The sequence below is a fragment of the Panthera tigris genome, chromosome E1 (genome assembly GCF_018350195.1).
Source record: "Panthera tigris isolate Pti1 chromosome E1, P.tigris_Pti1_mat1.1, whole genome shotgun sequence".
Lineage (NCBI taxonomy): Eukaryota > Metazoa > Chordata > Mammalia > Carnivora > Felidae > Panthera > Panthera tigris.
Window position 1 is genome coordinate 41,951,583 of NC_056673.1, and position 16,035 is coordinate 41,967,617.

Below are 16,035 nucleotides of genomic sequence, written 5' to 3' on the forward strand. Positions count from 1 at the left end.
CTACCTTTCAGACCAGAGTTGGACAAGGGGCATGTGTACAAGGTGTGATTATACCAAGTTGTCAACATTGTTTTCCTCTCTGGAATGAAGGGAAGAAAGGAATTATCCCCCAGCTCATGGTTGAGGGGGTGTGGGTTAAAGACCCTAGTCTGACTGCCAGCCTCCCCTGTGTCGGCCTCAGCCTTCCCTAAGCTGCTGTGCGTGAGGCCTCCAGTGGGTCTGGTGCCGCTCTGGGGGAAGGCGCTAATCTCTTTCTTCCCGAAGAAAGGCTGATCCCCTGGCTCCCTGTCTCAAGGCTGAAGTGAGCGAGTGCTTTAAGAACGCCATGTTCAGCTGGCTTCTGGTTGCCGTGGGGCCCTGCTCTGAAAGGCTTTTGTGTTCCAAGCCCAGGAGCAAGAAGGGGCTAATTTGCTAGCAACCTTCCTACCTGAACAGATCCTGCACTTCTCCCTCTTCTAGCCACTGCGAATTCCCCAGCCCTGCTGACGCAGCTCAGATCTGGGACACGGCCCACCTGTGCTGGGGGGTCATCCGGTACCTAAAACCGCTCCGTGCCCCTTGGCCTGCAATACCACTCCCCACTCAGTCCCCTTGAGCCCCGCTCTCTACCACTCAGTCCTGACCGGCATCCTGGAATCTTGTGTCCTTCCTTACCCTACAGGCTCAGCTCCCAGAGGGCAGGGTGGGTATCCAGTCACCTGGCACTGTTCCCACCACTCGAACTGGGCTCCCTGGGGGTTTGTGTGGGGGTTGGAGTAAAAGCCTCCATTTTCTGCCCTCAGGAAGCTAAGGCTAAAGACAGGAGACAACACACGGTATCTCTGAGGACTGGGTTGTAGTCAGAGCACCTTCAGGCCTGCGTGACAGACAAGAAGGCTGCGGAGGGGCTGAGGAGGTCAACACAGCCCTTCACCCTACACATCATGACCACTGTGTGCCTCAGAAGGACGGGGACACCCACCCCAGCTTGGCCCCTCTTGGCCCCTCTTGGCCCCACCCGGCCCATCGGCTCCCAACCCTGGGAACCCAGCTGTGGGTGCTGAGCTAGGCCGTTGGCGGGGCAATTAAAACACCAAATGGGTTCCAACAGGGTTAATCACAGCCGCATTTATAGAGGCGCCTTTCTCTGAGGATCTCCAAAGACCTCGCTGCGCATGATGTCATTCCTCCTCTGGGATCCCCCACCCTGGAATACCACCAAGAAGCTGGGGCCAGAGTGGGTGAACAGCAGGGTAAGGGCAGTGCCGGAAACAGCCCAGGCTGCTGCCACCCACTTGGGCAGGCAGATGAGTGTTCGGGCTGGCAGAGAACAAGGGCCCTCAGTCAATGCACTACACATAAGGGGCCAGCCTGCTGCCAGCCAAGCGCTTCTAAACACCACATCCAGACCTATTGTGTGCCAGGCCCTTGCTGGGCCGCAGAGACCCAGCTGAATAAATCCTGGCCCTGCCCTGGCCCAGCATGGCTGACTTCTGTCCACGGGACACTGGGCTAGGTCCTTCGCAAAGTCCGTGTGAAGTCCTCCTGGAGCGCGGGGCAGGGGAGTGGCAGGGAAGGGTGAGGAGCCTCAATGAGGATGCTTCGGGCCCGAGGAACTGGGCTTCACTTTGGAGAGGGCAGCTGTTGGAAGCCAGCAGACACCGTCAAGCTAGGAAATGAACCATTTTAGATCCCTCCACTTGGGTGGCAGAGCAGAGGGATTGTGGCCAGAGAAAGGAACAGCAGGAGGCTGGGCCCGTCTGAGTTAAGGGCACTGAGATGGTGACTGACAGTGCGAGAAGCAGCGCTGGGACTTTGTGTGAGGGATCAGGGGGAGGAAGTAGTCGGAGGTAAGGGAGCAGGGGCTGCTGCGGTGCCAGGGAGGGGAGGAGGTGCTGCGGGCCGAGGAGCCAGGAGAGCCCGCAGCGCTGGGGCAGATGGACCGGGGCGCCGTGGGGCTTGGCTGGCCCTGAGGGGCCGAGGGGCCTCCTGCCAGCACACTGGGAGAGGTCGGGGATTGGGACAGCCGAGGCTGGGGCATCCCTTGTACCCTCCCCTTCCCCCCGGCTTGGCCGCAGCACCAGCCAGTGCTATTTCACGGCCTCGTTCCTCCCCCTAGAGGCTCCTGGAAGGACAGCTGCTTTCTCTTGGTGAATGAGTTTGTGGTTTGTAGGTGTCTTTGGTCCTAGTGCCCAGTTGCCAGGTGGACCCCTTGCCTGGCAGGCAGGTGAACCCTTTCAGGTGCCGGGGGATGGGGGGGGGCGGGGACACAAAATTCATTGCAGGCAGTTTCTAGAGATCATGCTGGCCTGCTGGGAAGGTGGGGAGAGGCTCTCACCACTGTCCGCCCTCATGTGGCCACAGCAGCTGGAGCCAAAGTGCACCATCTATGCAGTCTGGCCACCTGGGGTCCTAGTCCTGGCTCCGCTCCAAGCGGTGACCTTGGAGCCAGTAATTTCCCCTTGTTAATTTCCCCTTAAGTTCCTCATCGTTAAAACCGACATAAAACCACCCACCTCAGAGGTGCTCAAGTGTGATCAGTGGCTTGATTGTATAATTTATTGTCAAAACCAAGCTTTTTACCTCCGTGAGCCAGGAAGTATGGCCCTTGGAGTGAAGATGGGTGTAAAAGTTGGGGTGCCTGGGTGGCTCACTTGGCTAAACATCCATTTCTTAATTTCGGTTCAGGTCATGACTTCATGGTTCGTGGGTTTGAGCTCTGAATCAGGCTCTGCGCTGACAGCGAGGCACCTGCTTGAGATTCTCTGTCTCTCCCCCCCCCCCGCCCCTGCTCCTCCCTGCTTGCACATTCTCTCTCAAAATAAATAAATAAACATCAAAAAAAAGAAGATGAACGTAAAAGTAATGTAATTACTTGCAAAGCCCTGTGCATATGTGTGCAGAGTTATCCTTACCACGGCAGACGCTGGAAGACCTGGCTGCATCCTGTCTCCACCTGCCCGTATCTCCTGGGCTGGGCTCCGCCCTCCAGCCACATCTGAGAGGCGGGGGCACTCAGGCTCTTCCTCCCTGTCCTCCCTGTCTCCCAGATTGACTGTTTCACTCCCCTCGGCCCTTGCCAACCCAAGATGCTCTCTCCAGAGAAGTAGGGGATGCTGACCATGAAGTTCCGTCCCGGATGGCCTCAGCTGAGGGCTACTGCCCCATTGGGAGGCTGTCAGCCGGGGCAGGCGTTGGCCCAACACCTTCTCTGCACCAGGATCACGACTCTGGGCAAACGGTGTTTACTAAACCAGGGAAGGACCTATTTATAGCCTCAGCTGCTCTTCTTGCTGGGTCACGAGTGAGGGGCAGGGTGGCTGCTCAGAGCGAGGGAGGCAGTCGGCCGAGGGAACCGGGCTGTGCCCAGCTGCCACTGCCCAGACCCCTGGGCCCCTCCGCATGGCAGAGGAGACCTTCCCCTTCACCTCCTCCACGCTGCGCGCGCTCCGCCTGCAGCGGGAGTGGCTGGAGTGGGAGGACCGGCGGCGGGCTGCGGCCCAGCAGTGCCGAAGCCAAAGGTGCCCGCCCAGCACCCGGGCCCGACTCACCAGGCCACGCCGCTGCTGCCGAGACCCGGCCGTGCACAATGCTCTGTTCTCCGGTGACCTGCCACAGGTCCAAGCCCTGTTCCAAGATGAAGACGCTGCCAACATGATTGTGGAGACTGTGAGCAACCAGCTGGCCTGGTCAGCTGAACAGGGTAGGGAGCACCCAGTGGGGCAGAAGATGAGGGAGGGTAAGGGGGTGGGGGTGGGGGTGGGGAAGAGGACAGCCTTGGCCCCGCCGCCTCCCTCCCGACCACAGCCTTGACCATTCCTTCCTACAGCCCATTCTAGCTCCCTCCTAAGCAGAGATGAAGCGTAGTTAGTGGTTTGTATGTCTTTTCAGAGTTAAAGTTATATTAACATATCAATTACATGGGAACAGTTATTCTAATGCAATTTTTTCTCTGAATACATACACACACACACACACACACACACACACATATTTAAGGGTTTTTTTTAAGTTTTTTTATTTTGAGAGAGAGAGAGAGAGTCATGTAAACACGATCGCAAGCAGGGGAGGGGCAGAGAGAGAGGGAAGGAGAGAATCCCAAGCAGGTGAGGCAGGGTTCAATCTCACAAACGTGGGATCGTGACCTGAGCCGAAAGCAGGAGTTGGACGCTTAACCGACTGAGCCACCCAGGCACGCCTAAGATTTTATTTTTAAGGATTTCTGCTCAGGTCATGATCTCATGGTTTGTGAGTTTGAGCCCCGTGTCTGGCTTTGTGCTCACAGAGCTGAGCCTGCTTGGGATTCTCCATTTCCCCCTCTCTCTGCCCCCCCATCCCCGTGCATGCGCGCACATGCACCCACTCACTCTCTCTCTCTCTCTCTCTCTCTCTAAAATGAATAAACACTTTAAGATTTTTTAAATAAAATAAGTAAGATTTTATTTTTAAGTGATCTGTACACCCTATGTGGGGCTCAAACTCACAACCCCAAGATCAAGAGTCACGCACTTCACTAACTGAGCCAGCCAGGCGCCTCCACATAATATTTTAAATAGATGCATAAATTATATTGTATGAGTGTGCCATGATTTATATAACCAGCCCCCAAATAGACTGGGTAGATAGGGTTCCCTTTTTAGAAAATTATTTTAAATAGCAATATGATGAACATCTTTGTGTACTTGCCAGAGAATTTCCTTAGGTGCTATTCTGACCCGTGGGTTTGTCCGTGTAAACCAAATACCTCAATTGAGATCGCCCTGCTCTTAAGACCGACAGAGATTGCCTCAAATCCCACACATGGATCTGGGGGCTCAAAATCCTCGGAGAGCTTATGTTCTCACAGTCACTGCCAGCGTCAGGCTCCTGCTTGGCCTTAACTGTTAGAGATGTGACCCGACCCGGGGTATCCTGGTCTCATCCTGCAGCATATCTATCCCCAAATGGAAGTCGGCCTTAATTTCAATCCTAATAAAAAACAAAGCATGCTTTACCCCAAATTTGGCAAACCCAGGAATCTCCTTCACCGTAATGCAAACAACTTACAGTTGGATATTAGGCATCTGCGTCCTAAGCCCTTGGGGGTGCCTGGTTGGCTCAGTCGGTTGAGCATGTCTGACTCTTGATTTCAGCTCAGGTCATGATCTCACCTAGGATCAAGCGTCGAGTCAGGTTCCACACTGAGCGTAGAGCCTGCTTGGGATTCTCTCTGTCTCTGTCTCTCCCTCTTTCTCTCTGCCCCCTTCCCCCACTCTCGTGTGTGTGCTCTCTCTCTCTCTCAAATAAAAATTTAAAAATTTAAGTAAAATAAAATAAAAGGCTGTCCCAATTTATATTGAGTGAGCCCCTCCCCATAGGTACAGCCCTGCACAGCGTTCGTGCTCAGCCAAGGGTGCAGAGGGAAGGCCAGGGTCAATTGCATGCCACAACCTGCCCTGCGGATATCACATACCCCGCCCCCAACACTGCCTCCTCTCCCCAGGGTTCTGGGTGCTGACGCCTAAGACGAAGCAGACGGCACCCCTCACCATCGCTGCTGCCCGAGGCTACACTGACTGTGCTCGCCACCTGATCCGGCAGGGAGCTGAGCTGGACGCCCGGGTCGGAGGCCGGGCAGCCTTGCATGAGGCCTGTGCCCGGGCCCAGTCTGACTGTGTGCAGCTGCTGCTGACCTTCGGTGCCAAGGCCAACGTGTTGTCCGAGGAGGGCACGACCCCCTTGCACCTCTGCACAGTCCCTGAGTCCTTGCAGTAGGTGCCCAGGGGAGGGGTGTGTGTGTGTGTGTGTGTGTGTGTCCAGCTCACATAGCCGGAAGAAGGGGAAACACCTCACATACACATGTCCTCACAACAACCTGGGAGACAGGTGTCATCCTATGGGTGAGAAAACTGAGGCTCAAAAAGTTTTAGTAACTTGTCCATCATGTGAGCTAAGCCCAGGGGGCAGAAGCCTTGTTGCTTTTTTGGAAAACCTATCCCAACCACAGTCTCTTAGCCTCTATGCATCCTCTGTAGCCAAATTCCTACCTGTTTTAAGGCAGGCATCAAGAAAGATGTAGCCCAGTGTTTCCCAACCTTAGTACAAGCCCTGGCCACACACACACCTCCTCCTCCCAAATTTTAAGATCGACAAGTTTTTCCAGGGGTCGAGGGTTGTGCCAAATGGGTGAAGGGGAGGGGGAGATACAGGTCTCCAGTTACGGAATGGATAAGGCAGGGGAATAAAAGGCACAGCATAAGGAACATTGTTATAGCGATGTAACAGGACAGACAGTAGCTACACTTGTGAACATAGAATAATGTATAAACTTGTCAAATCACTAAGTTGTACACTTGAAATTAATGTAACATTGTGTGTCAACTATACTAAAAAAAACAAAACAAAAAAAAACTTAAAAAAAAAAGATTAACAGGGTTTTGGCCCCCCCCTACATGACAGTATTCGTACTTTTCCAAATCAGGTCCCCAGCCAGGGCTGGCAGTGGTAGGGAGTCAAGGGCTTCTGGGAGACACTCCACAGCCCACATGCTGGGGACCTCTCCCCAGCTGGATCTAGATCAGCAATGGACCCAAGTGATTCTAAGTTTCCATTCCTTTCTTGAATTCTTACCAGCACACAGTGCACTTTCCAACCGACTTTATCCTTTTAAGTGAAACTTACCGAAACCCTCCTGAGTGAGCTCTCCAGTGTTATTTATTTATTTTTCATTAAATTTTTTTTTAAATCTTTATTCATTTTTTTTTTTTGAGAGACAGAGCGCAAGCGGGGGAGGGGCAGAGAGAGAGGGAGACCCAGAATCCAAAGCAGGCTCCAGGCTCCGAGCTGTCAGCACAGAGCCCAACGTGGGGCTCCAATGCCCCAACCACGAGATCATGACCTGAGCCGAAGTCAGATGCTTTACCAACACTGAGCCACTCAGGCACCCCTCTTCAGTGTTACTTAAGTGTAGTATTTAGAGACAAAAATTAGCCCATGATTAGAACTGACCGAGGAAATAAAGTTTACGGATGACTGGGCTGCTACTCCATTCTTGGCCACGGAGCATGGAGCCTCCTGCATCTGTGAACTGAGGGGGGTGGTGCTGGAATACTGGCCATTTGGGGGAGGGACACTGACACCTGGTCATCAGGGTTTTGCTGGGGATGCCGGATCTGCTCCTGGGCTTCCAGTGGCTCCCATTCTGGCTTTTTAATTATAAATTGCTGTTAGTTTAATTGCATCATTAATGGAGTTTGTTTCGTGTTTGTTTTACCCCGTGGTGGTTAATGATGTATGTTTGCCTCAACAATGTTCTGGCCTATAATTTTTCCAGGGACTGGAAGACCGTGAAACATGTGCTCCCTAAAATCTGGGTTTTGTTGTTTTCTCTAGGGGAAAGGGGAGCGGGTGGGTCTTCAGGTGCCTTCCTCTGCTTGAGTGGATATCACTGGTCCAGAAGGGTGGTCTTCCAGGTCGGAGGCATGAAGAAAATATTAGGACTTCTATTTCTTTTTCTTTCTGTCTCATACTCTAATTTTCTATGCGTAACATTCATCACGGACACGGTAGTGGGTTTTCAAAACATTTTGTGCTATCAAAATGTTAGGAGACCGCTGGCAAGGGGATCAGAACCAGGCCCTGGGCGGGGGGGGGGGGGGGGGGGTCCCAATCCGCTTGGGGAGTCAGGTTTCAGAAACAAAAATTAGCACATGATTAGAATTTACCGAGGAAATAGATTCTGGGAGGAACTGTCTGAAGCAGTGAGTACTAATTCTGACGCTGCCTCTAACTTGCTGTGGGTCCTTGGCCGTGCTGAGCCCTTTCTTGGCTGAGGTTTTACCTGAAACCTGGAGATGTTCCTGGTGACATCGATAGGCCTTGAAGCTCTGCCGTCTGTTCTGGGGCTTCTGTGAGTCTGACGGTGCACACCACGCTGGCTTCCAGCCTCTAGGCGAGCGGGATGGGAAGCAAGGGGGAAGGGGATGACCGCAGGCCAGGCCTTGGTCCCTCAGCATTGGCCTCTGGGCCTTGCGCCTTGCCCCCAGGTGCGCCAAGCTGCTGCTGGAAGCCGGTGCGACTGTGAACTTGGCGGCGCAGGACAGCGCGATGACACCCCTGCACGTGGCGGCGGCTCGCGGCCTGGAGGAGCACGTGGCCCTCTACCTGGAGCACGGCGCCAACGTGCACCTGCGCACCAGCCAGGGCGAGACGGCCCTGAACGCGGCGTGCGCGGGGGCCGAGGGCCCAGGGAGCTGCCGACGTCACCAGGCGGCAGCGCGCCGGCTTCTGGCGGCCGGGGCAGATGCCCGCGCCGCCGGGCGCAAGCGCCACACGCCGCTGCACAACGCCTGTGCCAATGGCTGCGGGGGCCTGGCCGAGCTGCTGCTGCGCCACGGGGCCTGCGCTGGAGTGCCCAACGGGGCGGGCCACACGCCCATGGACTGCGCGCTGCAGGCCGTCCAGGACGCCCCCAACTGGGAGCCCGAGGTCCTCTTCTCAGCGCTGCTTGACTACGGGGCCGAGCCTGTGCGCCCTGAGGTGTGCAGGGAGGGCCTGTGCAAGGAGGCCCGAGTTGGGTGGGGAGCTCACAGCTGGAATCCCCCCCCCGCCCCCGGGAAGAGGGGGACCGAGAGACCGAGAGCCCGGCTCTGTGGTCGTCTGTCCCCACCTTGGAAAGGACCACTGAGGGCTATAGGGGAGCGTGTCTAAGGAGAAGAGAGCTCCCAAGGAGACTGGTTGGGGCCAACAGGTTGCAGCCCACTTGAAGGTGGGGTAAACCGAGGCATGGGAAAGAGTGGGGAGAGACTCAGACTTTAGCCTCCCAAATTTGGGTGTGAATGGGGCTTCGGCTTCGGCTGGGCTCGGGTCTGCCCTTGGCTGGGAGAGCCATGGTGACCCTAAGACCCTCTTTTGATTCCTAGATGCTGAAACACTGTGCCAACTTCCCTCGGGCCCTGGAAGTCCTGCTTAATGCCTACCCTTATGTCCCATCCTGTGATACCTGGGTGGAGGCAGTGCTCCCAGAGCTGTGGCAGGTAAGCATGTCCACCCCAGGGGCACAGCTCCTTCCTGGGCTCTGGGGGAGATGGAGAGGAAGGATGAGCCCCAGGCCTTATCCGTCCGGGATGGGCTTCCCAGGGCCCCCCTCCCCCTGGCACCTCAGAACAACCTCTAATCCCACACACCTCTCCTGCCTTTGTCACTTGTGCCAGCATGGGCATTTATCATCGGGCTGTGTTGGCATCTTTGGAGTTGGGCGTGGGTGCAGTCATGGCTGAGACCCTGCCCTACAGCGCGGCCCCATCTCCCGTGACCCCTGCCGAGCCTCTGGGCTCTGAATCTGAGTCTTTCAAGATGCACCAAACACCTGGGGCGGGGGGTGCATGTTGCAAATGCCCCCGGGGCCCCCAGCTCTAGGTCATCCTGAGAGGTCAGAGTCAAGGGTACTGGGCCATCTGATCCCGTTCCACTCCTGGCCTAGGAGCACGAAGCCTTCTACACCTCGGCCCTGTGCATGGTGAACCAGCCCAGGCGGTTGCAGCACCTGGCCCGGCTGGCTGTGCGGGCCCAGTTGGGTGGCCGCTGCCGCCAGGCCGTCGCCAGCCTCCCACTGCCCCCGGTCCTCAGGGACTACCTGATGCTGCGTGCTGAGGGGCGTATCCAGTGAGCGCCCCGCCAGCTCATCCCTCCGGCGGCTTCCCGAGCTGCTTGCTGACCTCCAACCCCACCCAGGCTTCCGCTGTCCGATGGGAAGGTCTGCACACTCCGCCTTCACCCACCTCCATCTCCTTTGCTTACGTGGATGCCCCCCCCATCCACCCGGCCCCTGGGCGAGGAGGGGGGATCCTTGTTGTTCCCCCCATCCCCTGCCACCCGTGTACTTGTCTGGCCTCATCAAGAGTCACAGACTGCCTGTACCTGCACTGCCTCTGCCCGAACTGCCTTTGTTGCTTGAAGGGAAGACCTCGCTGCCTGGTCTTGAGACCCATGCCCGGCAAGGATGCCGGAACTCCCTTTGGGAATCACAACTCTGATCATGCCCTTCAGCGGCTCCTCACTACCTGCAGGCTAAAATCCAAATTCAGTAAGATTGATACATCTTCCACCGCTGCCTCCGCCAAGCTCTCTGGTCCTCTGACCCTCCCCCCCTTCTCCCTCTGAGGTTCCTGTGACCCAGCCTTAGCAAACTTAGCAGCTGGTTGCTGGATAAGAGCCACCCTGCTTCGCTTCCAGGCACCTGTATGCGCTGTTCCCTCTGCCTGGTGTACCCTTCCCGCATTTTTTTGGCCTGGTCGAAGCTGAGGACAAAGTAGCACTATCAGCCCAATAGCACGATCTCCTCAGAGCCCTCTTTGGATTGCACTTTTAAAAATAAGAGCCTGTGTCTGCATCGGCTTGGCTGAGCCCGGGACTGCATTCCTGGAACAGGCATTTCAGCAAATGGTTGTTGAGGAAGGAATAAAGGCGTGATGCCTGGGACCTGTTTACGGTCGTGCCCCCCTGTGCCCCCACCGGTGATGCATGGTGTCTTAAACAATGGTCACTACACTTGTGGTCTCTAAGGGCCTGTGACAGGAGGACAAGCCAGCAGCTGTCCCTCTTCTCACTTCCTCCTCCGGCCCCAGAGTCTAAAGTACCATCATTCATCTTTAAGAGGAACCTTTTGAGCCAAAGCAGTTTTTATGAATGCAAATAAATGACTTGTGCCCAGAATCAAAGCGTGGATGTGTGAGGTTGAAATGTGGCTGAGATATGGGGCACCTGGGTGGCTCAGTCGGTTGAGCGTCCGACTTCGGCTCAGGTCATGGTCTCACGGCTCAAGGGTTCGAGGGTTCGAGGCTTTGAACCCCACATCGGGCTCTGTGCTGACAGCGCGGAGCCTGGAGCCTGATGCAGATTCTGTCTCCTTCTCTCTCTGCCCCTTCCCCGCTCACGCTCTGTCTCTCAAAAGTAAACATTAAAAAATTAAAAAAAGAAATGTGGCTGAGGTCCCCCTCACTCCATTTCTTTCACCCCACCTTTGTGCTCTTCCGTGGTTCCCAAGTTTTCTGCACGGAGCACCTGTTACTCTTGTGATAGGAAAAAGGGTATAAGAACAACAGAAGGCCCCTGCCAGACCCTGAGCCTGTCGTACCCACCGCAGGAGAGTCCTTTTGCTGAGGGACCTGGGCTGTCCCCTGCCATTACTACCTGGAGTCACACGGTAGAGATGGGTCAGGAGTCCTGGGGGCCGCCTCCTGCCGCTGTCGCCCGGCCCACACTCCTCCGTGGAGAGTTGCATCTGAGGATCTTCCCTTCCCCCAACACGAGGACGGTTTTGTACCTTGGCATGCAGAGAGGCAACCTCTCCTTTCTGGAAGAAAGTTTTGCTTTAATTTCGCAGACCCAAAGAGAAGAAAGGGAAATCCTCTCTAGTCCTGGGCCCAAGCCGGGAGCCTCGATCTCAGGGAAGGATGCTGAGGGGTCCACCCCTTAACAGTAGGCAGACCCCAGTGAGCTCCGCCTCTTCTGTTCTACTTATAGCCGTGACAAAATACCCACTTAATAAAACCCCCAAAGAGATATGAGATTATGTATGTTATTTGGGGGTAGGAGAAGATCTTCCAGGGTGAAAGCATACAAGATTAATAGATTGGATACAGAAAAAAAAATTTTATTTGGTTATAAAACCAGCAGATCATAAGCACAAGTAAACGACAAAATAATGGGGGGGGCCCGGGTGGCTCAATCGGCTGAGCGTCTGACTCTTGATTTCGGCTCAGGTCCCGATCTCACAGTTCATGTGTTCGAGCCCCCACTGGTAGCATGGAGCCTGCTTGGGAGTCTCTCTCTTCCTCTCTCTCTGCCCCTCCCCCCTCAAAATAAATAAACTTTTTTAAAAAAGACAAAATATTGGGGGGAAAATCTGCAACTAAAAGATTTCACTTCCTTCATCTGTGAGGATAGGAACAGTATCTGGGTTTTTTGTTTGTTTTTAATGTTTATTTATTTTTGAGAGAGAGACAGAGCGGGGGAAGGGCAGAGAGAGAGACAGACAGTATCCAAAGCTCTGAGCTGTCAGCACAGAGCCCGACGTGGGGCCCGAACCCACAAACTTCAAGATCATGACCTGAGCCAAAGTTGGACGATTAACTGACTGAGCCCCCGGGCACCCCAGGAACAGTATCTGGTTTATTCACCACTGGTGACTGGGTGCCTGTGCAGGGCTTTGCGGAGAGTGGACCCTCCGATATCTGTCGAATCCATGAATGGCGATGCTCAACCTCGCCAGCAATCAGGAAAATGCAAACTGAAACAATAATAAGATATTATTCACCCACCAGGTTGAGGGAATTAATTGGTAAAGACTGATAACACACAGTGCCCAGGAAGATGGAACTTTTTGCTCATCCTGTTGGTGGGAAGGGAAATTGCCTTTTTGGTGGGCGATTTAGCAGCACCCTTAAACACTGCTTCCCAGTTACACAAAAGGCTGGCACACATGGGAACGTTCGCCCCAGCACTGCCTGCAAGGAGGACACAACGAAGCGGGAAATAGTGAACAAATCCATACTCTGGCGTACGACGCGGCCCTTACAAAGGGTAGTGCCTCCAGCAGGAAAGAACTGGGGAGGGCTTCCACGTGACCAGCACAAGGTATTACCTTGGAAAGATTTTCAAGGCCGTTGTTGAAGAGAAAAAAATAGGTTGGAATGCGATACGTCCAGCAAACAAACAAAACCAGACCCCACGATCGCAGATGAAGAGAGAAAGGCCCAGAGGCAGGTGCCCAAAAATTCTCCTCTGGGAGGGGAGAAGGACTGTGACAGTGGGGCATTTCACGGTCTGTATTTAAGGGGCGCCTGGGTGGCTCAGTCAGTTAAGCGTCCCACTTCCGCTCAGGTCATGATCTCGTGGTTTGTGGGTTCGGGGCCCACATCGGGCTCTGTGCTGACAGCTCAGAGCCTGGAGCCTGCTTTGGATTCTGTGTCTCCCTCTCTCTCTGACCCTTCCCCACTCATGCTCTGTCTCTCTCTGTCTCAAAAATAAACATTAAACAACAACAACAACAACAACAACAACACACATTTATTATCTTATGGTTCCTATGGGTTAGAAGTCCAGACATGGACTTCTATTCATTCTCTCTATTCTATTTTCTATTCTCTCTCTCTCTCAAAAATAAACATTAAAAAGGAAAGAAAAAATATATGGTCCATATTTTAAATTTTTAAAAAAAATTCAATCCCACCATGTGTTTGTTGTTGTTGTTGTTGAAGTAGGCTCCATGCCTAGTGTGGGACTTGAACTCACAACCCTGAGATCAAGAGTCTCATGCTGTATGACTGAGCCAGCCAGGCACCCTGCCACTATGTGGGTTTTTTAAGTTTTTTTTTTTTTTTCATATTTGAATTTTTTACAAACAGGTACCCGTGGATTCTTGTGAAATTAAAAGTTTTTTAAGGGAAGAAAACACAAAAGGCCTAAACAATTAATTTACAAAGTGATTGAAGAAATACGAAAAATGGAAAACTCTCTAGTAAGCCAATGAAGGAAATCAAAGGAACAGACACGCCTCTCTCTATCAGATTGGCAAACATGGATGAATGACACAGAGTGCTTGGGGAAGGAGCAGTTTTAGTAAAACAGACTTACCGTACACATTCCAATCCAGGTGCCCCGGAAAGCCCCTTTCAAAACACTCTTAACTGTTTCTTGTCCTTTTCTCTCCACATCCATAAAATGCATCCTTTGCTAGACTCAACCTCCCCGGTTTCTTTTTTCTCTTTAAAAAAATGTTTAGAGGCACCTAGGTGGCTCGGTGGGTTAAGCGTCTGACTTCAGCTCAGGTCATGATCTCGTTGTTTGAGAGTTCGAGCCCCGCATCGGGCTCTACTGTCAGCGCAGAGCCTGCTTCAGATCTTCTGTTCCCTTCTCTCTCTGCCCCTCCCCTACTTGGTCTCTCCCCTCCCCTCTCAAAAATAAATAAACATAAAAAATGTCTACTTCTGGGGGCGCCTGGGTGGCTCAGTCGGTTAAGCATCCGTGTTGGGCTCTCAGGGCTCTGCACAAGGAGCACAGAGCCTACTCGAGATTCTCTCTCTTTCCTTCTTTCTCTGCCCCTCCCCTGCTTGCTCTCTCTCTCTCTCTCTCTCTCTCTCAAATATAAATAATCTTTAAAAATTTTTTTGTATTCTTGAAGTATGGTTGACATACAATGTTACATTAGTTTCGCATATACAACATAGTGATTCTACAATTCTGTACATTATGCCCAACCTCCACTTTTATCAACCCTTCATCCCAGCAGCTGAGCATTCCAAGTCCACCTCACCCCTAGCCAATCCTTCTTCCTTTTCTGTTCCATCCATTTTCTTCCCTGCCACGGCCATCTTAGGACTTCACCTTTGGCCAGCAGAGAAGAGAACTCTCTCAAATTCCCCATCTCTTCCCTCCAGCTTCTCCGAATCCAACCATCATTCATTGAATATATCTTGACCAAGTAACTCCTGTAGGCAGGTACCGGAATCGATTGGGGGGATAGTGGAGTAAAAATAAATAAATAAATAATAAATAAATAAATAAATAAGACACGAAAATAAATAAATAAATAAATAAGACACGAAAACCGCAGCTCCTCCCTTTAAGGAATTTGGTAAAACCAAAAAATTAAAAATGACAATACAGTATGATAAGCGTCCTGGCAGCAGTCGGTCCATGCAGCTTACGAAACCCGAGAGTGTTTGTGCCTAGTCCCCAGATGGATTAGTCAGATAGCTGGGGCAGTCAAAAAGCCGGATTTCCAGCCTCCTCTGCAGGGCAGCCCTGGCCACTGGCTCCGCCCTCCTGGGCTTCAGAGGTCACTGCTCAGTCAAGTATTCCCTTCTCAGATAGCCTTGATTTTCACTTCCCCCTTTCCCTCTGCTCTCTCCTCCTTGTAGGATCTTGTATCAGGATTCTCAGAACCTCCCCCCATTAATCCCCGTTCTCTCTAGCCTCCACCCTGTTTTGGGGGAAGGAAACAGCAGTGGGTGCCACTCACGCTGCTACAGGAATGGAAATAGGTACAACCTGCTAGAGGGCATGTATCAAAAACCTTGATAATGTGAACACCCTTCGATCCAGCAATTCCATTTTTAGGAATTTATCCTAGGGAAAAAAATCATGGATGTGTACAAAAATCTGTCATCAAAGACACACAAAAATTTTTATTGAGACTCGGTTAAGCGTCCAACTTTGGCCCAGGTCATGATCTCACGGCTTGTGGATTCAAGCCCTGCGTTGGTCTCTGTGCTGACAGCTCGGAGCCTGGAGCCTGCTTTGGATTCTCTGTCTCTGTCTCTGTCTCTCTCTGCCCTCCCCCGCTCATGCTCTCTCTCTCTCTCTCTCTCAAAAACAAATAAACATTAAAAAAAGATTACGGTGCAACATGGAAGATAATACTGTTGAACAGCTATTTAAAGCTACGCTATGATGCTATAAAAATATTCAGTGACATAGGAGACGCTTCATGGTATACAATTAATGAAAAAAGGGAGGGACCAAATACTGACAATAAGATCACACTGACAGAGAGAGAGAGAGAGAGAGAGAGAGAGAAAGAGAGAGACAGCTCGAGCACAGGCACTGGATGACTTCAGCTGTAGCACAAATGGCCTCATTATTTATTCTCTGTGAGCCTCAGTTCCCAAACCTATAAAATGTGTATAATAAGAGCTACTTGATTGGGCTCCATAAGATAATGTATATGAAGTACTTAGCACAGTACCTGGCACATAATAAACTCTCAAAAGCGCTAATAGTGGGTCAGCTCATTGGCTTATTCGTTCCCTCAAGTATTTATTGAGAGCCCTTGAACTTGCTACTCTCTCTGTTTGGAACTTTGCTTGATAAATCTCTATTCACTCTTCAAAACTCCGTGTAGCTATATTATGATGCCCTGCCCCCTCCAGCATTCTTCAAAATAAAAACACTAAATTTTAACCCCCCAAAATACACATATGCAGGCATTAAAACAATACCTTACCTTTCAGGGGCACCTGGGTGGCTCAGCCGGTTAAGTGACCGACTTCTGCTCAGGTCATGATCTCACGGTTC

At 52.5% G+C, this 16,035-nt stretch overlaps 1 protein-coding gene across 1 annotated transcript; it reads left to right on the forward strand.

The window, feature by feature from the left end:
- The first annotated feature begins 3,142 nt into the window (after positions 1-3,142).
- Positions 3,143-10,659, forward strand: ASB16 (ankyrin repeat and SOCS box containing 16). The gene is made up of 5 exons (XM_042966409.1): positions 3,143-3,682; positions 5,462-5,729; positions 8,004-8,496; positions 8,880-8,993; positions 9,440-10,659. The coding sequence occupies exons 1-5, from the start codon at positions 3,382-3,384 to the stop codon at positions 9,623-9,625; spliced, it is 1,362 nt and encodes a 453-aa protein (XP_042822343.1). The 5' UTR covers positions 3,143-3,381; the 3' UTR covers positions 9,626-10,659.
- The last annotated feature ends 5,376 nt before the right edge of the window (positions 10,660-16,035 follow it).